At 38.8% G+C, this 23,602-nt stretch overlaps 1 protein-coding gene across 2 annotated transcripts in view; it reads left to right on the top strand.

Annotated features, from left to right (window-relative positions):
- gpc5a (glypican 5a) overlaps nucleotides 1-20,258 on the top strand; it is a 154,254-nt gene extending 133,996 nt beyond the window's left edge. For both annotated transcript variants that reach the window (XM_040011818.1, XM_040011819.1), the window contains one exon: nucleotides 17,588-20,258. In XM_040011818.1, coding sequence (XP_039867752.1) covers nucleotides 17,588-17,742 — 155 coding nt within the window. In that variant the 3' untranslated portion in view covers nucleotides 17,743-20,258. The remainder of the gene's footprint in view (nucleotides 1-17,587) is intronic.
- Nucleotides 20,259-23,602: the final 3,344 nt, after the last annotated feature.

Here is a 23,602-nt window from a genome sequence, read left to right as displayed (position 1 = left end):
TAGTATAGCAATATTTAAGGCTACAGATACATTAATCAGAAGTCTGTCTGGTCTTCATAAAATAGCCTTGGTTAGAAGTGATTTGATTGACAGAAACATGACAGAGAATCTCTTTCACAAAACAGCCAAGATTGTAGAGTTCATGTGGGACTCCTCTGCTCTGAAGATCACTGAAGAAAAATTGCAAGAGACTTTAGTAACTCGAAGCTCATACATAGGAGTTCTGAGTATAGCAAAGAAATAGTTGGATGACCTTCTGTTTCTTATAAGGCAGCCGAGGAGGTGGGTTTGCTCTTGCATAAAGTTGACTTTAGGGTTAACTCTGAGGATGTGAGATGAGCTTATAAAGAGAAAGAAGGGGAAGATAGTGAAGGGCAAGTTTGCAGAGACCTTTACCAGCACATGTCAATTTGAGCAGACCACTGTGCTTTGTTTTCCTCGGTTGAAAAAAGGAACTACGCATGAAAAATTGAAAACTTCTCTTCCCTTTGTTAACACTCTCTGACTTCTTCTGTTACAATATTAACAGGGCTGTTTTCAACCTTTTGTTTATCATTTGGCAGGAATGAACCCTTGAATTTTTTTCTACTTTTGCCAGTCCATCCATTCGCTTCCGCTTATCCTTTTTCAGGGTCGCGGGGGGCGCTGGAGCCTATCCCAGCTGTCATAGGGCGAGAGGCGGGGTACACCCTGGACAGGTCGCCACTCTGTCACAGGGCCAACACACAGGGACAGACAACCATTCACACTCACATTCACACCTAGTGGCAATTTGGATTATCCAATTAACCTATCCCCACAAGCTGCGTGTCTTTGGACGGTGGGAGGAAGCTGGAGTACCCTGAGGCAACCCACGCAAACACGGGGAGAACATGCAAACTCCACACAGAAAGAACCCAGCCTGATGGTGGAATTGAACTCAGGTTATAGCACTGCGGCAACAGTGCTAACCACCGTGCCACCTTGCTGCCTATGCCAGTTAAACTGTTCTTGTTTAATTTATCTGAGATTTTATTTTCAGGAACTCTGATCTTCCAGGTCACAACGATTTTCATCAAGGCTCAATCAATTTGTTTACAAAATGTCTGTAATTAGTCAAATATTTCCAACATCTCAAGCTGATACACCAACATCAGTTAAAGGCATTCACTTTAAATATAGTTATATATATAGTTTATATTAAAAAATATAAACTACTACGATATGGAGCCGCTCTCATCTGTGACAAAAAAGCTGAAACCTATGAATGTTTTCCAGTGTTGTGATCAATAGATGCTACGATGTGCTCTCCCTTTTTTGGAACAGATAAATAATTTGAAAATAAATGTCTGTCTGATTACTTTTGTGGGGACTACTCAGAGGATGATTTGTGCCACCTTTGGAGAAAGATTTGATGGTGTTTATTTTCAACTGGCAGATGCTTATTTCTGACTTTATGAACTGCAAATGACATGCTAATGATATGTTAGGAGAAAGCTGTGACCTTGTGCACAAGTATTTGCCCGCAGCGCTGTGCGCATCTTGCATATGCATTAAACAGACTGATTCATAATCTGATGTATAGGTAACTAACCAATCAACAAATTGGTTGTTGGGTCCTATTTATGGGATCTACTACAGTTAGATATGACCAGATAGAAGGAAAACCTTTGGAAAGCTAACACAAATACAAAGATTTTCCATTTTGTATGTTGTGTTTGGACAGTCTCAGGATAGCAGGTTCTGTCTATATCAACATTTAGCATTACCAGATAAAATATTGTCTAAGATCTAATGTGCAGTGTTGGGACTAACGCGTTATTAAGTAACGCGTTACAGTAACTACGTTATTATTGTGGTAACGAGCACGGTAACTAGTTATTATGCCAAAATCAGGAACGCGTTACTCGTTACTGGGATTTAGATAGGGTCGTTACTCGTTACTTCGTGTGGTGGCTATCGCGGAGTTTCCACAGATTCAGTAACATTAGCAAGTGGTGGAGGCCAGCAGGTGGATGAAGGAAAAGGGACACAGAAGGAAAAGAGACCCGAGGCGGCCGCCGGTCCAAGTGTGAACTGAACTTCAGGTAAGAAGTTATAACCTGCAGTCTATCTGGGTCAGATATGAACCAAGTTTAGGTGGAGTTTATTTTCGTTATTCTGACTTTTTCCGTACTGCGTGCTAGCTAGCATGACGGAGTTTCTATACAGTTGGGTGGGTGCTATGATACTGATGTTGAACTTTATTTTGTTCATAAGTTATTAGAGTTGCCAACCGTCCCGTCTGGTATTCAGAGAAAATATTACGCGTTTCTTATTGAGGTGAAAAGGAACAGTTTGTCCCGTAATCCAGCTACAATGAAAAAGGCACAAAGCTGGAGTTATTCTGTGTTTACGCTGCACAGCTGCCTCTTCTTTCATTCTCCCCCCTCCCTCTCCCGTTTCTACTTCAATCATGAAACTGATCAATGATCAGCTGATCGGCTTTTCTCTCTTGTTTGTTTATCGCTCACTTTGCGCCGAAAGAGGAAACCAGCGGATGTCGCGCTAAACAACAGCAGCACGTTTAAGCTTGATCAGCTATTGTTAGAATTTATTTAATATTAATTTCTAGTATCAGCTGATGTTTGCTGGAGCAACAGCTGCACAAAAGCTGCTGGTCATGATATGGTTTGGTTATCTGGTGAGAGGGAAACATGAAGATGAAACCAGGAGATGTCCTTACTGGATCATCGGAGCTGAACAGGTGATGGAGAAACAGGTTTACCTTTTAGGTGACATGAATGAGTTGAAGGGAAGTTATGAACTGTTTCTGAGAGACAAATAACACCAGGATCCTTTTTTAGGTAGCTGACAGCTGGTAACTGTGCAGGTGCGGATCTAGCAAAGTGTTGCCAGGGGGGCAGGTAGGGCATTAACAGGGAGAGGTGGGCACAAAGAAATACTTTTCTTTCTTATTCTCATTTAAAATGTCTAGCTTTTAAAAAATAATTATCTGAATCTTACAACAAACGATTGATAGATTGATGCATATATACCATCAAAACAGTGTACATCACTGTCACAACAGTGTTTATTTTCATTCAAAGGCTTTATGATTTTTCCTATAATGGTGGGCCGGTCTCTAGTTAAAATGCCCGGGACTATTTTTTGTCCCAGTCCAGCCCTGTATGCAGCTCATCTGCAGTCTGGTGTTGCCTACATCTTCCTATTCAGAAGGCAGAATTTCCGAGTTCTGAGTACAATCGAAAGCACCACGACTGCAGTTTTTGTGTTGGATGTAAAAGGCGCACATGACGCTGTGACGTAGGCTAGAATCATGGCAGCAGTCAATGACGGTCCAGGCGTGGGATTTCTCTCATGGAAATATGCATATTATCTTTTCCTGTCTATTGGTAGGTGGCACAGTGCACTTGTGGCAAGTAAGCAAGCTAGAAGACTGGCAAAGTTATGGAAGCAACACATTAACAAGAGAATTCTGAGTAAAACCAAAGTTACTTTCCCTAGTAACTAGTTACTTTGAAAGTAACGAGTAACTTGAAGTAACTGAGTTACTTTTGAGAGAAGTAACTAGTAATGTAACTAAGTTACTATTTTAAAGTAACTTACCCAACACTGCTAATGTGTGGGTGTCTTTGGTTCTTATTTTGTTGGGCTATTAACAGTCAAAATCTAAAAGCCATTAACGGTTTTTACAAGTCTTAGTTTGTGGGTAAGTTTTTGGCTATTCTGAAAAAAATCTGAGAAATTGTTGAAGTAACACGAGCGACTGTGCAGCTTTGCTGCTTAGGCCCCAATCGGTAACTTTATGGTTTTATACATTATCACGCCAATATTACCCTTAGCTGATTTTGTTACTTATTTCCCCATTAATGGATATGTTTGCTGTGTGACCCACTAGCTTTGTAGGAACATGTCTTTCCAAAGAGCAGTCTGCTAAGAAAAGGTTTGGACACAGCAGAGCTCGCAGTTTTCCAAGCTGATTTGTATTCTGCCTGTGTGTGCAACCTGAGAGTGACTGGTGGTCAGAGCCCAGTATTGACTGCTCTGAGGATGTAATAGAGGCTGGGGTGATGAGCTCATGGACATGAACACTCTCCCTGTGGCATGTGCAGCAGAGCCATACAGGATATAACCAAGGCACTTAATCATTCTGCTGGCTCTATGTAGTGATGCACTGGGCTCTGTGTTTTAGAATAATGCTTCTGTCTTAAATTAGATCCCATTGATCCTCCTTTTCTCTGTAATTGTGCAAACAGGATGGATGCTAGTTTTATTGGGGGTCAGACCAGACATTTCAAATACTTTAGCTTTAACTACAGAAAGTAAATTAAATCAGACAAAAGGGAGGCACAGCTGATTCAAAGTGATTGATCTATTAAGGGATGCTTAACTTAGAACTAACTTCTCTCTCTAGTTTAGTTATTAAAAAGAGTGCACGTGGCTACCCATCATTTGTCTTTGCTTCACTGATAATGTAATTGTGCCAGTGTACTACAGTGTTGTGTGTTTAATTCTGCTATGATGACAACCAAGCAAGGAAGGGGAATAGGTATCTGTTTATATCGTTGCTATCCAAACAGCCATGCGATGTGTGGTCAGTAAACACAGTATGTTTGTGTTTACCAGCCTGGCCAGTCTCTGATTGCATTTCACTATGGCTACGAGACAGGAAGTAAATATACCATCAAATAGTCTAGCTTTCTCTTCAAACAGAGAGGACATTACTTTTCCTTCAGTCATTCCTAAGACGTATGATTTATGTTATAACCATAGTCTATGTCTGCGTCAAAATATAAGCTTGCTAATATCTGATTTGTTGCCTCTTGCTAGCAAATCTATTTAAAAAAACCAACAATTAACTGATTATCATAACAAATATTTCATTTAAAATATAGAGCTATGTTACAGCAGGCATTGTATCTTCATTACCATGACCTTACACATGCCGTATTTTATTTTGAGTCACTCATCTGCTGCCTTACACCAGGCAGCCACAACTATACAACCACAAACAGGCCAAGTGAGTAACCCCTATTATCTTGTTTCAATGGCACCTGTCAAGGCATGGGATATATTCGGCAGCAAGTGAACAGTCGGTTCTTTACTTTAACAAGGGCCAAATTGTGATGGCTGAACTGGGTTGAACTTCTTCAGCACATCTTATGGAGTGCTCCCAGCATGCAGTGGTTAGCAGATACTAAAAGCGGTCCAAGAAAGGACCACTGGTTAACCAGCAACCGGGTCATGGGCAACCAAGGTTCACTGCGGGCAAAGCTAGGGCTGGCCTATGTGGTCCGATGCCACAAAACACCCACTATAGCACACAATGCTGGAAATAACACAGAAGAGTAAGAAGGTGGCCTGTTCTGTTGAATTCCCCTTTTTAAAGTTCATATCAAGAGGTCTGCATGTACAGGGAGTGCAGAATTATTAGGCAAGTTGTATTTTTGAGGAATAATTTTATTATTGAACAACAACCATGTTCTCAATGAACCCAAAAAACTCATTAATATCAAAGCTGAATGTTTTTGGAAGTAGTTTTTAGTTTGTTTTTAGTTTTAGCTATTTTAGGGGGATATCTGTGTGTGCAGGTGACTATTACTGTGCATAATTATTAGGCAACTTAACAAAAAACAAATATATACCCATTTCAATTATTTATTTTTACACAAATCAGCGACCAATATAGCCACCTTTCTTTGCAAGGACACTCAAAAGCCTGCCATCCATGGATTCTGTCAGTGTTTTGATCTGTTCACCATCAACATTGCGTGCAGCAGCAACCACAGCCTCCCAGACACTGTTCGGAGAGGTGTACTGTTTTCCCTCCTTGTAAATCTCACATTTGATGATGGACCACAGGTTCTCAATGGGGTTCAGATCAGGTGAACAAGTTGGCCATGTCATTAGTTTTTCTTCTTTTATACCCTTTCTTGCCAGCCACGCTGTGGAGTACTTGGACGCGTGTGATGGAGCATTGTCCTGCATGAAAATCATGTTTTTCTTGAAGGATGCAGACTTCTTCCTGTGCCACTGCTTGAAGAAGGTGTCTTCCAGAAACTGGCAGTAGGACTGGGAGTTGAGCTTGACTCCATCCTCAACCCGAAAAGGCCCCACAAGCTCATCTTTGATGATACCAGCCCAAACCAGTACTCCACCTCCACCTTGCTGGCGTCTGAGTTGGACTGGAGCTCTCTGCCCTTTACCAATCCAGCCACGGGCCCATCCATCTGGCCCATCAAGACTCACTCTCATTTCATCAGTCCATAAAACCTTAGAAAAATCAGTCTTGAGATATTTCTTGGCCCAGTCTTGACGTTTCAGCTTGTGTGTCTTGTTCAGTGGTGGTCGTCTTTCAGCCTTTCTTACCTTGGCCATGTCTCTGAGTATTGCACACCTTGTGCTTTTGGGCACTCCAGTGATGTTGCAGCTCTGAAATATGGCCAAACTGGTGGCAAGTGGCATCTTGGCAGCTGCACGCTTGACTTTTCTCAGTTCATGGGCAGTTATTTTGCACCTTGGTTTTTCCACATGCTTCTTGCGACCCTGTTGACTATTTTGAATGAAACGCTTGATTGTTTGATGATCACGCTTCAGAAGCTTTGCAATTTTGAGACTGCTGCATCCCTCTGCAAGATATCTCACTATTTTTGACTTTTCTGAGCCTGTCAAGTCCTTCTTTTGACCCATTTTGCCAAAGGAAAGGACGTTGCCTAATAATTATGCACACCTGATATAGGGTGTTGATGTCATTAGACCACACCCCTTCTCATTACAGAGTTGCACATCACCTAATATGCTTAATTGGTAGAAGGCTTTCGAGCCTATACAGCTTGGAGTAAGACAACATGCATGAAGAGGATGATGTGGACAAAATACTCATTTGCCTAATAATTCTGCACTCCCTGTATGTTTATGTGGAAACGTATGACAGTAGGCTGCTTTACAAAACAAACAAACAAGGCAGTATGATGCCATCTTCTCATCATGTTGAGGCAGTATGACTCTGCTGGGAAATGTTGGGTTTTGGCATTTAAGTGGATGATACATTGACAGATAGCCTTCTCAAACATGGTTGCAGACAGTGTCCATCCCTTTATGGAAAACGTATCTGCTTACACCAGGGGCCTCCTACAGCAGGGAAATGCCCCCTACCACATGTCAGAAAGTGCTCAGGACTGATTTGAGGGATAGGAGTTCAAGGTGTTTACTTAACCTCAGAATTCTAAAGTTGGCCAATCCAATTTGGTCTTTGGGATGTGCAGGGAAAATGTGTCTGATCCATGGAGATCTCCCTCGAATTAACTGGACTTACAGGATTGCTGCTAATATGTTGGCGCCTCATTCCACATTCCATTCCCTCAAGGGTCATGTGTCTATATTTGGACAAGTTGGAGCTTTGGGTCACGTAGGGGAGATCGTTATGATATAATATTCATACTTAGTATGTCTAGAGAAAATAGTTCCCAACAGATACACAGTTTCTTGTGTCTGGAAATGTATGCTACAACTACACTGGTCAATATTGTTTTAGATACCCACAGTGAAAGATTTAAAGTTGTTTAGAAACCATTAAGGCTGAGACTATATGTTACAGACTGAAAAAGACTGATTGAGATTTACTGTTGATTTACTGTTCTACTCTCAGTACTTACTGATAACATAATCTAGACTTAGACAATACCGGCAGCTGGCAGAAGATGTAGTGCATGCCAATGCTCTAAGCTAAATTATCATTTTTTTTATACCAACATAATCAGAGTGACAAACCTAATAAAGTGTTAACATTGACTTCAAATTGTTGGCATGCAAATGTTTTCTTGTTGCCATTAAACACAAAGCAGTTGAGGCTTATGTGAATGACAGTATTTACCTGGCCATAAAAACAAAATAAGGTATCCCCAGAGTTGCGAAGAGGAACATAAAGGTCTGACAAACAAATTTCAGGTCAAAAATGTACGACTAAAAAGCTACATGTATCATCCTCAAGGTGATGCTGGAGGTACTGTCATAGGATCACCTGGGAGGTCATTAAGAGTCCTCTAAATACCACATCTTTCCAAAATTGCATGCCAGTCTACCAAATGGTTAACAAGACATTTCAGTCCGAACCAAACTGGTGACCCGATTAATGAATCATCCCAAAAGTCACACAATCAGCACTGCTAAAAAATTAGAGAAGTAACATTTGATTCTTTCAGAATAGAGTTATGTGCCAAAAAAGCTGCCTTTGCATTATTTTTTTGTTTTGTAGGTTCATTATATAGCCTAGAAATATACATCATTTCTTGTTGTATTTTTAAAGCGCTTGCGAGACCACTTGTTCAATGCCATTTAATTGTGACTGAGGTGTTAGACACCAAAGTGAAGATGTGTGGCAGATAAAGACAAAATGAGATGTAGGAAAAAAAAATGCAAAAAGAAGAAAGTGGCATTTATAGCAGATCAGTGATCATAAACTAGCTAATCATTAATTGTGTGGGCAAACTAAATGAATGAAATTTTATTAAATGATATTATTTTTGTGGATAAAGAGGTAATTTATTCCGTTTTCTGTGGGAGTCTGAATCTAATTGAAAGAGGATGATGTCTCCGGCACAGAGCTATATTCAATTGTTCTGTTTGAGAATGGGAGCACTCAGCCTTCCCTGCAAGAGGTCTCAGGTGGTTTCTCTTCATTTAGTTTCTCTCCTCAGTTGATCTCATTCTTGTGTAAACAAAATTCCGGGGGAAAAAAACAACTGGCTGGAAAAATGCATACGTCTTATTATTTCCACATATCCTGCCTGTCATGCTTGATATCGTAGATTGGGCTCTACGGCAATCACTGAAATCCATAGTACGAAGCTTAAGTGCACACTCTTCAATCGTTCATATGCCATCCATATGTATGTGAGAGTGGCTAACGTAACTTGTGTGGGTTTCACACTTTGAAAAATTAGCTTATCCGCTTTCCATCGACACTCACAGCTGTTGGGTCTTCTGGGTGTGATTAGCAACCTTTGGTCAGGACAAAATTTACGACCACACCAGGAGCTAAAACAAGAGATAAACATCGTTTTACTGGAGATATGTGGACAGCACACATCGATATCATTTCATCTTGTACACACAAAACTGGGGGATGGAAGCCTCTTTTTCACAAAGAGGCTTCTTTCTCTATTTATATCAAATAAAAGAGACAGGTTCCATAAATTTCTGGAAGCTGCCGTTACCTTCAAGATTAATAGAGATATCACAAAGGTCAACAACAGAGTGGAGTTCACGGGAGGCCAATTTTGGAACTCGATGTGAAACGAAAAGGTTTAGCCACAAAACAGTGAATTCTAAAAAGCCTCTATAGCAACAATTCCCAAAGCCAAGAGTGCTGCGGCCCACTTAAAAAGCAGAAAAAACCCAATCTTCAAATCCTTACTCTAATCAAAATACAAGAAAGTGGTGTATTTCCTTGAAAATGTTATCTAAACCCCCCCCCCCCCCCCCACACACACACACACACACACACAAGCAAGACAGGTTGTCGGTTATGAATTGTTAATGCTTTCCAGTCATATCCTAAGTGTTAAGGCCATTCTGTGACTCACCTGCCACTGGGACACAAACTTCAGCTTTTCAGGTTGGAGATGCAGGTCCAGGTTGAAAGGAGTTGGTGAAAGGTGGTTTTAATGTCGATACATTTGTGTTTATTATAAATGAACCAAGCTGAAGAGACTGAATTTGTTTTACTGGAATAGCTAACTTGTGCTAAATGCTGATTGAAGTGAAATTTGCTGGTATTGGTCTACATCACTTTCTGCTGACTCCATGCCACAAGGGGTCGCCACTGCTGGTTGAAGGTGGATTTGGCAGACTTTTATACTGGGTACCCCAGTGGGGATCTGTGTCTGTAAATGGAATTAAACCAGCAACCTTTCCCTCACAAAGTGAATGTGTTAACCACTACACCTTTGTAGAAAACTGAATCTTTCAAAAAAGAAAAAGTTTTGGGATCCACACTACACACTATCAACACACACCTGGTATTTAAGATCATTTTGGTTTGTCCAGTTGATTTTGATCCACTGAAAACAGTCAAATATGTATAAAACCTGCTGTAATTCCTGAACAGTTGATGTAAAATTTTAACAAAACCATTTGAATTAAAATTTACAGTTTACACTTCATCCACATATTGACTGTTTGATTTAAAATCAACTGTGGTGGTTTACCAAGGCAAAATTTTAAAGCCTGCATCTTTTCCCAAAACATTAGGGACGTAGTTATAGCTCCCTTTGTTGGCACACCCGTCAATCAAAAGAGCCACAACCATAACTGTAAGCCTTACCAATATCCAAATGCATGAGTTATACAACTTATTACCTCAGGAAAAAAAATCTACACCTGTTTTTTTCTAGTTGCTTAAATACTTTATTACGTAGTTCTGTTGTGTTCATTTTGTACCCACATCATCTGCTTCTGATCAGAAGAATGACTTTTGTACAGCTTGATTTTTTTCCCTCCAGAAGTAAAGGCTTGATCCCAAGGATAACCACTACATATGATTTAGCTATTCGTAATCACACACTTTACTGCTGGTGAGAGGATTCTAAGAGACTTTGAAGAAGGTGTGAAGAGGTGTTGGGGAAACACTTAAGACCAGCTAGCTTTGAAAACACAGGTACTTACACATGTATTTGAAACCACACACATACTCATTTTTACACTCCACATATCCAGACTTCTCTCAAATTATAAATGAAAGTTGTCATTATGGTGTAATATAGTATATATATTTCACTATAGTATAGTATAGGATACCATCATATAATCTCATATAAGTAATAGTTTAAATGCTGGCTTCTTAATTATTTATTGAAAATACTCAGAAATAACCTTCAGGGGAATAGTTGTTTACTCACCCATAACAGCATGTATGGGCGTGGTGGTTAAACACTGGAACACCGAATCACTGGTTTTTGCTCCTGCCTTTCTGTAATGCTGGTGTAATCTCTATAAACTTACAGTTTCACAACAGACTGAAAATAAACAACAAGCTGTTCCATCTGGCAGCTTGTTTTCTAGCAGCACTGCCCAATAACAGAAATCAATGTGGTTAAAAGGTAGTGATGCACCTAAGTGAGATGAAATGTACTTAGCTAAAGATAAGTTCAGAAAAGAAAAGGCTCCAATTCAAACAAACTGACATTGACTGATATTTACATTTATTTCATGTTCAAGTATGTTTAGAGTCGTTTTATTGGAATCCATCATGTTTTCGGGGAACTGTGCTTCCACACAAATTTCTTTGTACCCAAGACACACATACACACACAAATAGTCTAGTACAAAGACTTATCTGTGAGCTGTATACTGTCAAACATCTATATGGTCAATATTTAGGTGGCTATCCCTGATTGAGCTTTAAATTGAATCTCTCGATGTTGATGTACCTTTGATGTACTTATTTTACGTATTTTAAGAAAATGCATTTTAAAATGAATTCACTGAACTCTTGCCCACACAACTTCGCTCTTACTATTTTCAGTTGGTAGTTAAATATCTACTTAAAAACATCTTAGTAGCATCACTGAAGTTCTAATCTGTCATTAAGTTTGAAAACAGGAGACAGTTGGAGAATTTTCTTTCACCAAATTTGACAAACTCACTATCGTGCCACCCTGTGAGAAGTTTGATGTTTTCTTCTTTTTTTTATTGAATTGTTTGGCCACCAGGTTAGAACCGGAGTGATGGATGAACTGACACTTCCCATTGAAGATAACTCTACATAGTAACAAGACCTCTAAACTACAGCAAGCTCTGATGGTGTTTGTCAAAATCAGGCTGTACATAAAACTTTGTTACTACAGATTTGGACGTAAAAACTCTGAAGGTTGAACCTCTTATAATAATACAAAAGGCGCTTTCTATCATTGCAGTTGTTAGGTATTTTTTCCTAGTGCTGTTAGTGTGGTATTGATCATTGCTGGTCCATGTCCTCGGGAAATCAGCTTGTATTGATTTCGCTTCAGTTGTAAGCCTCTCTTTCTGCCCTATGTCTCTCTTCAGCCCAAGCACCTTTTCCAACCCTCTAACCTCTCTTCTGTGGGTTTAGTAAAACATGTCATTACAGGAGCAGTTTCCAAGCAAATTCCAAAATCATCTCTGCTTGGATTCCAAAAAAGGCAGCCCATTATATCTATTTTCATCCAATAGTTTTTGGAGACTAGATAGGCTGCCTCCTGAACCGACCACAAGAAATATTTATTGTCTGTTGTACATTGAGGATGTAGTTTTCCTTTTAAAGCCATAATTTGCTCTTTTGTGTAGGCCTTCCTTATTCTTCATAAAAAGAACCTACTTAATGTATAGCCAGATAATGGTGGATATTAATAGCTGGAAGGCAGTCAAAGTCAATATTTGTGCATATATGAGCGATTAAGTAACATGTATTAGTCTTTTTGTAATGAAGTATGTGGGTGCAAAGTGAAGAAGCAGTTTTGAGAATTTACTTCAAGAATTTAAAGATGACCTTTAAAGTATATTTTACTGTTAAACTGCAGAATTATCTACTCCAGCTACATGAAACTGTTTAGTTTTGCTCCCTTTTTTCGTTTCCCAGCCTCAACCTTCCCTTGTCTGATTGTATTTGCACATGAAACCTAACAGTGTCCTACAAAACTTGGCAATGTAAAATGCCTGTTGCGTCTTCATTTCTTCATTCCTTCCCCCAAAAGAGATTTCTGGCCATTGCTTTTGGCATCACAGACTACACACACAGCACCCTGTGATTAAGTCAGTAATGCAAATTAAACCTCATCCACATCCCATAATAGTCAATCCAACCACTGACTGTGTCACTATGTACCCCTGTGCATCCTAATACAGTCTAGTTCTGTTCTGAATCCCACTTTTATGTTTTCCACATTGTTCAGCTTTTGCTCATTCTGTCAATGTGAATTCAGTTACTTTTTGCACTTAGTTTTTGTTTTGTACCAGGATTCATTATGCCTTACAAGTTCATGAATACACAATAAGGTGCGATAAGATATATAATTTAATTGGTTTATAACAACGTCAACAAAAATCTCACATTTGTTTTGTTGTAAACTTTGCACATTTAATGGAAGAGATATATCTGATCTGAGGCTGCTGGTTGAAGCACAACATGAAATTATTGCTTTGTTAACGTTAGAGGACTTCTCCAGTCACAGTTACAATAATAATCAGATGGTAAAAAGAAAGCATGAAAGAAAAAGTTCAAACATAGTATGTTTGAACTTTTATGTTTTGACATAATCATGTTAAGGTGGTGCTGGTTTGTCAGCTAGGATTTAGGAGCCTTGATTTTTGCACGTTTCAGTTAGCAGCTAATGCTAGTTCTCGACAGCTAGCCTGATTAGCAGAGCTTATCTCAAATTCACTGTGATATTAAATGTGAATATGAAATATTTTGGCTAGCAAAACAAAAGTATAAACCAAATATACTTACCAGAGTATCTTTAGGTAAAACTGAATCCTGCTGAGCAAGATAATAATAGACAGAACCACTGTCACTCATTGTGGCCAGGCCTAAAAAATTTGCACGTCTACAATTTGAATGAGTAATTCATTGAATAAAATATTCTCCACCTGTGCTGTTGTCCTGCACCTGTCTATAAACATGTTTATGTCTGCTGCGAAGGCATTTTACCTCGAATTTGACTCATTTTTGGAGTCAGAAAGGCACCTTTGCAGGTGAGGAAATTTCCTGTTGGACAAGATCAGGTCATTCTTACAGCTTTTTGAGGGCTGTTATACAACTGATGTTACTGTTCTTTTTGCTGGGAGGGTACTTATTTATATGGTTGCTTCCATTTATTTTCGTATGTTGGTTAAGGAATCAAAAAAATCGTGTTTTAAAGTTTTGCTTTACTACTGAAGTATTTTTGCTCTACAAAATATAACGTATATCCACTAAATTTACAGTTTATGACATATTCTTTTGGTTCCTTTTTTTTCTTATATACATTCAGTTCTCAATTGAATCCTCACATATATTCACTGCATTTATGTATTTACTTATTTACATTTATGTTTGTTGATGCTTCTTGAAATCTGACATCATGTCTGTACCTTTAAGTTTTTATATACAATAAGTCTCTGGATGTTTCCTCTGCAGCTAAAATAAAGAAAGTAAAGAGTGCTTTCAGCATAGCACGGTTTATTCATCAGAAAGACATTCTGTGATTTAGTCTGCAGCTTGTTGCTGCATTTGAACCTTGAAGCTTCAGTAAGAGGAATTGATTGAGGTCCTCTTGGGCACAAAGACTTATCTGTAAGCTGTATACCATCAAATAGCTATCCTGGGGACAGTGAATCAATGCATACTTAACTTCATATCACAGCCAGCTTTAAAAGTCATTCCTGTGTGTAGGTGTAGTCACTTACTGCAACATTGCATTACATGACAAAAAAATTGGTGAAATCCAACAAGTTAGAATAATGAACTGGTCATAAAGATACAAAATATAATGATATAATCTTATATTAGTTATAATGATATGTTTTTACCTTTATCTTCTTGTTATTTTACGAAATAAGACTAAACTCGTAGATTATGATTGCTGGTAAAGCAACTAGTAATTTTTGTGGGTGCTGCTGCTATGGGGAAAAGAGCTGCAGTCAATTTCTGCTGCACCATAAAAATCGGAATTAAATCCCCAGAGTACAGATGGCCTCTGGAGCTAGTCTTATATTTCTGCTTGTACGATACCCTCTGATAGCACAGCCTTTATAGACTTTGAAAAGGTCTGGGTTAGACTAATCCTGCCCGTGACAGACTTATGACTCTTGGGCCTAAGCAAGAAACTCGAAAGTCCTGGGGCAGCTGGTCATCTATTGGAGTTCAGCATCACTCTCTCCCTCTGGGAATGAACCGGGATGAAGTCTGAGGTATCTTGAAGTAACTTCAGCTAGGCTAAAGAGGATGCTCTATTTCACTTGGCAAGGGACATTGAATTTCCCCCCTGAACACTTCAAGTCTCCAAAGAGAGGTGTAAACAGCAAGATATATGCTGACAGATGGCATGGTGCAGTTGTCTGAACTGATATCTGTTGAGGTGTAATTTTTTTTAAAGGTGTACACACAGGGGGTGTTTAGGGGGTGTCTAGGATATTTAAGTTCTATGATATTAAAGGTAGGGGTAAAAAAGATGGATCCAGGGGCTGTTGTTCTATTTTTAAAGTTTATTAAATTATGATCCTGCACACTGTACCATAGGCCCACTATCGGGGATACTTGATCACCATTACACTAACCTGCCCAACTGTGATGGATTGATATCAAGGATATTACTTTTAAAGGCTCAGTATTATTCACCGGTTTGACTGAGTTTAATGATACACCTTTCAGAAAATGTGAAACCAGCGTGAACAGCCAGAGGGTTAATACCAGAGGCATACTGCTCTACAGCTTTCTGATTTATGCACAATCTGAGTGAAAATTCTAATTACTTAGATGAAAAAGTGCAATATAATAGAGACTTTGACATAGTGTCCAAATAAGCAGCAGTATTAGCAGTAGCAAAAATCACTGTGACGCTTATAATAACGGCAATAAAAGATATTACAACATGCAAAGGACTACAGTATCATGCAATCAGCAAACACACACATGCTATAAATATATAGCATGTGGATACACATAAACAATGTCACTACAATATGTGCAAAATAAATCCTAAATACCTAGAATTATGTTTAATTTTGCATGATTTGCATCGTAAAGCGAGTGGCACTGTTGTGCAGATGTTAGCTCTGTTGCCTCACAGTGGAGGTTGCTTCCTGTGGCTGCTTGAGGTTTCTCCCGTCTGAAGACACTTGAGGTTAATTGGTTATTCTGAATTGGTGTTAGCCTTTTGAATGACTAGCGACCTGCCCACCAAATTCTGCTGCTTACCCAGTGTCAGCTGGGATAGGCTTCAGCATCTGTGTGACCCAAAGAGGAGAAGCAGTCATGAAATGGGATGGATGTATCAGGAATTGTAGACTAGATCACTATGTGTAAAAGTGGGGGGGGAAAGGAGGTCGTCTATGGAGCGTATCTGTATGTATTTACAAATTATTTAGCATCCAAATATGACATCATTAGCCTCATGTTATCATTATTGGGGTGGTGTGTAAACTCAAACTGATAGCTTCATGGTTGAAACAAATAGGTAATTTAGAGATGCCCCAAATTGGAGTGCACACATAAGCTGAAGGAAGAAAAAAACTTCCTGTAATCCATCTGAGGATTACTGTTTATAGCGTGTTATGATGATGATGATGCGTTCACCGTTAAAACATTGACATAAACATATTAATGGCTGTTGACACAAAGGAACACCCAAGATGCCTTTTAAAGCACCTTTGGGGGGGATGACACAGAGGCTGAAGGTGCACTGTAGTTGCATCAGCTGATTATAAATAGGGTAGTGGAAAATTAACCAACTCCCTTAATGATATAGTCCGAGACTTGCTGTATTGCAGCTGTTAGATGTAGGCAAGACATTAGACCTCAGGTAATAATGTATCTTTTAATGTAGTCTATATTGACAATATAATATAAAGATGTGCAAACTTGACTTATAATTAAATGCCAGCGACATTTTCTTTAGAAAGTAACATGTTATTAGGAGGCAGATGTATTTTTGTATTAAAATGAAAGTTAGCAGATTTGGTTAGCAGAGTGCTTCCTTAGACTGTAAAGTTCTTACTACCAAAGAGTCTTCCAATCAGTGTTTGCTAACATAAACATTTAAAATAAAACTAAATAATCTTTCTTACCAGAACTGCCGTACAAACTTCTCCAGCAGGCAAATACCAAAAAACACTCCAGTTACAATTATAAGTTATACAGTTATAATTCAAGGTCAGTGACAGGAATTAGCTTGTGATTCCTAGCATACATCCACCTGTGTTAGCATATACCTGTCAGTCAGCTTGAAGTGTCCATTTTTCGGCACTTCCATGTTGGCCTTACTTTGTAGCTCCAGAAGTTGCTGCTCGAAAAAACATCCCATGCAGAATCAATTCATTGCTAGCTAAAGAACAGCCAGCAGCACACTGAATAAACAACAAATTGATCCTAATTATTTTGTGTAGATCCAAAGCCCGAGACATCTCTATGCCATAGCCCTCCAAAAGCTATTAAAACCTAAAACAGAGCGACACTACGTCTTACTTTATTGCAGTGAACATGAGGACAGTAGTTTAATTGAGCAAAATTCCATGCTGGCATTAGAACTCAACAAATCTGCATTAATTTACTGCTGAAAATACTCCACAACAAATTTAGTGCTTATGTACTTAAACAGTGACATATATGCAGTTATGTATCTGAAGCTGTGAATCTCCAGCAGAATTAAATGAATTTAGGGGAAAATACACAAAAAAGGGAGAAAGTTTGGGCAGTTTTATAAGGCAGGGAGATGATTTGTTGGTTTGTTGTTGTTTTTTTTTTTTTCATGGCAGTTGTTGATGATAAAGCAAATGAAATATATCAGTCTCATCCTTTCACTGACAAACAGCATCATTCCTTCCAATGATGTCATGTTTCTAATGAGCTTCCTTCTGACTGGCATTTTGGTTTGTGCTCTCTCCTCAGTGAGCCCGGATGTGACCGGTAATCACAAACATCATCTTCATTATCACCATCCTGCCAAGGATTCAGAAGTGAAGGGCAGATCCAGGAGCTTCAGACTGACAGGAGCCATCTGGGTCCTGGGATTGCCTTGTTTACATGTGCTCCTGGCCTTGTAACAGCTGCTGCTTTGCAGCTTGAAACTTTCAGACTTGATTTCAAGATTATTTATCCAGAAAAGGGCCAGTGGAAGCTCTACTAAATCATGGACCTTCACTTCCACACAGAGGAGGACAGGGCAGGAGTGATTGTGTGGAAACTACAAGACTCAGTGTCTCCTATAAGCATATGGTGGCTTTGAAATGTATGAATTATTTTTTTTATCAGTTACCTGGCATTCATTAACACTAACCATGACTTATTTATAAAAGGTGATGTCAAAAAACAAACGGCTACCGCATATGTTGTAAAGTTGGATTTCTGTATATTCAGCATAAGGTGTGTGGAAAGCATTTAATTACAAGAATCAAACTACATGTACATGCAGTATTTCATTTAAAAGCAGTCTTTTTTTAAATAATATAAAAGTGCTCAAATCATTGTTGAAACCTTCAATAACTTACATGTCAGGTATGCTCTGTATATTATACATCTTACTAATAACAAATACAAAAAAGGAACTCGAAATATCTGCTTCTCTTCAATAATAGCTGCCTTGCTGTCCAGGATCCTTTTAATTGGTATACTTCAATTGTAAAACTGACCTGTGATGCTATGCGGAGAGAAACGATGAAAGGCAAACGGTGAGCAGGTGGACGTGGGGGGCAAGTGAGAGAATTTATACCCCTTTCTTCTTTAGAAATAGATTAGTTTCCTCAGGAGTCTATTATCATCTTTCAAACTCAATCCTCCTCTGCCTTCATAGGCCTGGATAGGGGCTGATAGCTCCTGGAGCCGCTGGTGAGGAAGAATCCAATTGCTTCTACCTTCTACCTGCCTGCATACCGTCGCTGTGCCGCTGACAGGTTTCCGTACAGAGAAAAGTAAAATGATTTGTTTCACATATGCCACGCAGGTCTCTCAGTGGCTGAGAGAGAAAAGTGGTGCTGAATAAAGGCTCTTTGCTCACATATCCTAGGGAGCTCTCTCCAGTGGCTAAAATGATCATTTTTATATCTAAAATGTCACTACTATATTTAGCATATGCACATAAATACATACAGTACACATTGCAGAAGTAAAGGTAAACCTTAAAGCTGCTACTGTAAATATAGATCGCGGTGTAACTGAGGCATTCCAATGGTTCGAGTGTACAGAAAGATTTCTACCACAATATACTTTAATAGGAGTAATAACCAATAATGATTATTGTTAGGAGGATGTGAAATTAATTTATGAAGTCATATTACAATTAATTTGTGCTGAGAAATGTATGTGAGACCCATGACTGTTCACCGCTCATCTTAATGTGGAACTTAGCAGCGCAAAGTGCAAATTGGATTTTCTCTTTAGCTTCACCTTAAATCCCCTCTTCAGTCGCAGCTTTTTTTATTTTCCAGCTGAAATATAATTTCCTTGGGTGCTCTGTTTGATCATATACGATCATATTTTAAAAGCCTGCGACCTTGCTCAGACTGTGGCTGTGAGGAAGCGCGAACACTAATTGCTTTCATTGGCCATTTTCACCTTTTATACGCCAGGTTAGACTCTAATGCATTCAAGGTTGTTTAACTAGCTGGAAGCTTTGAGTCTCAAGATTAATAAACGTGTATACATTTTACTCATCATTTCTTGCATCGATTTAGTGTCTTATCTTGTGGCTTCTGATCTTGGGCGAGATTCCCAAATGACAATTGCACTTGGAAACAAACTTGAGGCAGTCGTTTGACTTCATAATAAGTCACAACTGCTGCCTCAAACCAATTATATCACAGGTTACTTCCCTCAAAGTTAGCGCTGTTGTCGTTTGAACAACCGTCTTAATGACACCCCTGAAGAATGTGTTCAGCCTCGTAATGACATACGGCAGACGCAGAGACAAAGGTGCCTTGAGGCTAAATAGAGATGCCAGGTTATACTGGTTCTCCTTACTTAAAGAAAGGATTTGATATATAAGGATGTCTTATATAGTTTTTATTGCTACATAGCGAGACTGGTATCCAGAGGAGGGAGGAAAGGGGCCAGAGGCTGATAGTGATGCCAAGGAGGTGCCATTGAGCTGTCACTGCAACATGCCAGAACCTCTTGAATAACATGTTTATTTTCTAATATCCAGTTTGGAGAGAAAATGTGTAATTTGCAAAATGAAGTGTGTGTACGACATGTAAAATAACAAGTTTTTCATTACATCTGGGGCTTAATTTTCATGTTGTCAGTTCACTCTGTTATAATAAGGCACTGAAGTGACTGCTTAGATACTGGAATGCAACTGCATTTCTAAAAATAGGTCAGACGTTACGAGAATCCCAGTCGGACCATCAGGTCAAGTGAAATGGGTTTGGAAGAGAAGAACAAGAGACTGAAGTCGAACTGTAAAATAACTAAATGTCCATACTATACATCCATCACTGTTAACGGACTAGATTCAGGTTTAGCTTTGACCTACTGTACTTGCCATAGTTATTGCACCGCATTTTCCTTTGCAGTGATCACGAGTTACTCGGTTTCAGCTCTGAATAAAGTCTTGGACTGTTTACAAGCTGTCTGTTTTTTCTGCCTGCTCGTGTTTGTGGCTCTCTTGGTTTACTTTTTTACCACAATCCTGTCCTTACAAATATCAGCAGTTTAAAAAATGAAATGATTACTCAACGACATGACTTAAATTAAAGCATGTTTTTCCAGCTTTCAGCTGTCATCCATACAGTTTGTTTTGCTCCTCGCCAGGCTTACGGTAACTTCCAACCATCCCTGGACATTTGGAAAAGTAATCCGTATGTGTCTGTATGTGTCTAACGTTTAAATATAAATGAGAGCACATGTTAACACTTTATGATAGAGTTATCAAAGTAAACATTGTTACTTTTTTCAGGTTTATGTAAAACAGTTTTGCTGACATTTTTGGCTTTGGTGGTTTGAGGAGCTCACAGTGAGAGCCTCTCACTGTCCAGCACTGTGGCCTCATGTCGACACCTTGAATCTGCAGTGTTTTGGTGATGAGTCATGAGTAGTTGTGAGAGTTGGAACAGAATAAAGCAGAAACCTGAAATTTTGGACTCTCTCTCAACTCTAAGTCCCTCTGGTCACTCGGTAGTCATTCACATGGTGAATAAGACAGAAGAATACCCCAAGGCCTTCACGCTGGGCTGCAGCATGTCTGCCACATGCCCTTTTTCTTCCAAATTGCCCATTTAAGTTGCTGCAATTGCCTCATTAAGGCAGAGATGTGGCCTGGATACTACCAATGACTATTATTAAATTGTGCATCAAGCTACATCCCAGTTGATTGTGTTTCTAACTACAGGGCTATGACAGATCATCTAGACTGCTGTTTTTTGCGAACAACAAATTTACTCATCGTGGGTCTTCAGTGGATGTCACTTCATGTCACATAGTGATTTCACCCTTAGTCTGAGAACGATATGGCAAAACACTCCCATTTGATGCTCCTAGTGAACACACATTTCGTCTGTAACAGTTATATTTGTGAAATGACTCATGGATTTTTGCACATTGTTCTCTTTCTGAGTAATGATAAGCTAATATTTGGTCTTTTATGTGACATGGACAGAAATATTGTACCTATGGTTTGTATTTGTTGTCTGTTATTATTCTTTTCTTTAATCAGAAAAAAAAAGACAATTTCTTAATTATAACTTAAATATAAAACAACACATTGACTCAAGAGCCCAGTTTACAGACTTGAAAAGAAACAGCAAAATAATGACTGTAAAAATCAATCCGATCATGAGCAATTATTATGATTACTAAACTCCTTATTAGTTTGTATAGTGTGTCAGAATTTTGAACTTTTATATCAGGACATCATAAGAATGATCTAATCCATACTCTGTTTTCAAATTATGTAAATATATCCTGAGATGAACAACAACATTCACACTTACATTATTTATTGAAAAAAACAAAACCCCAAAATGCACACACAGTGTGTGAAAACAAAGTATACCCCATGATTCAATTCAATTCAGTATTATTCATATAGCGCCAAATCACAACAGAAATCATATGACCCTCGATGAGCAAGCAACAGTGGGAAGGAAAACCTCCCTTTTTACAGGAAGAAACCATCCTGCAGATCCATGCTCATGGCCATCTGCCATGACCTGTTATCAATAATAACTTGAAATAACCATTTTCTGTAATTGATTAAATATTAATATATTTCTTTTTTTAAACACATAATTAAACCTCAGAACATAAATCTAGCATACTTTTGTTTTACTCTGACTGTAAATGCTTCTATTAAAGGCATGTATTTAAACTACAGCAACCAGAATGTTTTGAAACATCTGTTATACAAGCATTGTTTATATAAACAATTACAAAATACACAATAATAAAATAAATCAAAGAATCTTAATTAGATATTTATGGCAATCCAACATGTTATTTCTTACCCTGTGCCATTTGTGCCATGTAAAAATTTTAGTTTAATTTCTTTTTAATACAGAATCAGGACTAAACAAAAGAAAGAAGTTGACACTGTTCTCTTTATGGAACCAATGCAGAAGACGACTATTATCACTAAATCTTATTTTTTAACCATGTGGTCTCATTGAGATCGGAGTGATGATGGAAACAGTTGTTAATGTTAATTAAATAACTACTTAGTGGTTCAAGACACCGTCTGTATTGTCTGTGGATATCAGGCTGCTGTGGCTCAGGTGGTATGGTGTTGGCCATTAATCACAGGGACCCTCCACGTGGCCAAGCAACTGGCTTCTTATGACAAGTGATCGCCTTACAGGAAAACTCTGTCTCCATTGCTGCACGAGTGTCTGCGTGAATGGGAAACACTTTGGAAAGCTCTTTCCAAATTCAAGCTAAAGATAAAGTGAGCTACATTACTGTGAACTTACCATTATTACGTTTAACCCCCAAAACCATCAAAGAAACCTTTTTACAATGTCTGCTGGTGTAATTACTCGATAATATCATGTGAAATGTTGAAGTATTTTTCAGTAATGACTGAAGTGAAACTACATCATAAAATCACAATGCTTTAATGTTTAATTTTGTGACAGCGTCTCAAAGTGCAGTTATTCTTTGCAGAAACCCTGCCTTTGGCATTTTTCATTACTGGTAATTGGGAGTTGAAGAACCTGGACGGTAATAGGACAGTGTTCAGTTTCCACACAGAGACTAAGAAATGAATGGCGATATTAATGAACTCCTGCATTTTAAAAGAGGTGAAGGCAGGTATTTTTGAACAGCTCCCATTGCAGTAGTTTCTCTGTGCTGGAGTGAGTCCAATTACAATACACTTTGCTGTCTTCAAAATTACTCAGAGGTAAAGCTTAAGATAGTATGGACCGTTGTCTTTGGAGTCTTTTATCTCCGCATAGTGAAGAACGGCTCCTGGGACCTTCTGAGGGGAATAATGCTGAGCACTGCTTAAATGCATACAGAGATTAATTTCATATTCCCGTTGAGGTTTCTGTTTCACTCAGAATTATGACTGTGACCTTGACAACGGCTAACGTTTAGCCTCAACTTAGACAGGAGCTTTAATCATCACAGTGCAGATGCAGCCAAAGCCTTGTGGCATTCATCAAGTTGTTCACGGTAAAGGAAGTGTTTTTACAAGCTTTACTCTGAACACAGGGCATGTCTTTGAAAACTGACAATTACTGTGAAGTGCAAGAGGTCATTTTTAACTAAATAAGGCTTATTGCTACATTAACACTGCATGAAACAAACCTTGGCCTGACAGGCTTTTTTCTTTAATTTAGCAGTTAGTTTAAAACAGTACATTCAAAGTTTTTTAATAATTCTTTTGCCTTGGTATGTTGTTATTATTCCCATGCAGTTGGCAGGTGTCGGGTGGGGTGGGGGTGGGGGGTGGGGGGCCTTCAGTCCACA

The sequence above is a fragment of the Simochromis diagramma genome, unplaced genomic scaffold (assembly GCF_900408965.1).
Source record: "Simochromis diagramma unplaced genomic scaffold, fSimDia1.1 OVJJ01000603.1, whole genome shotgun sequence".
Taxonomy (NCBI): Eukaryota; Metazoa; Chordata; class Actinopteri; order Cichliformes; family Cichlidae; genus Simochromis; species Simochromis diagramma.
The sequence above is the reverse complement of the archived record's forward strand: the minus strand, read 5'-3'. Positions and strand labels throughout refer to the sequence as shown.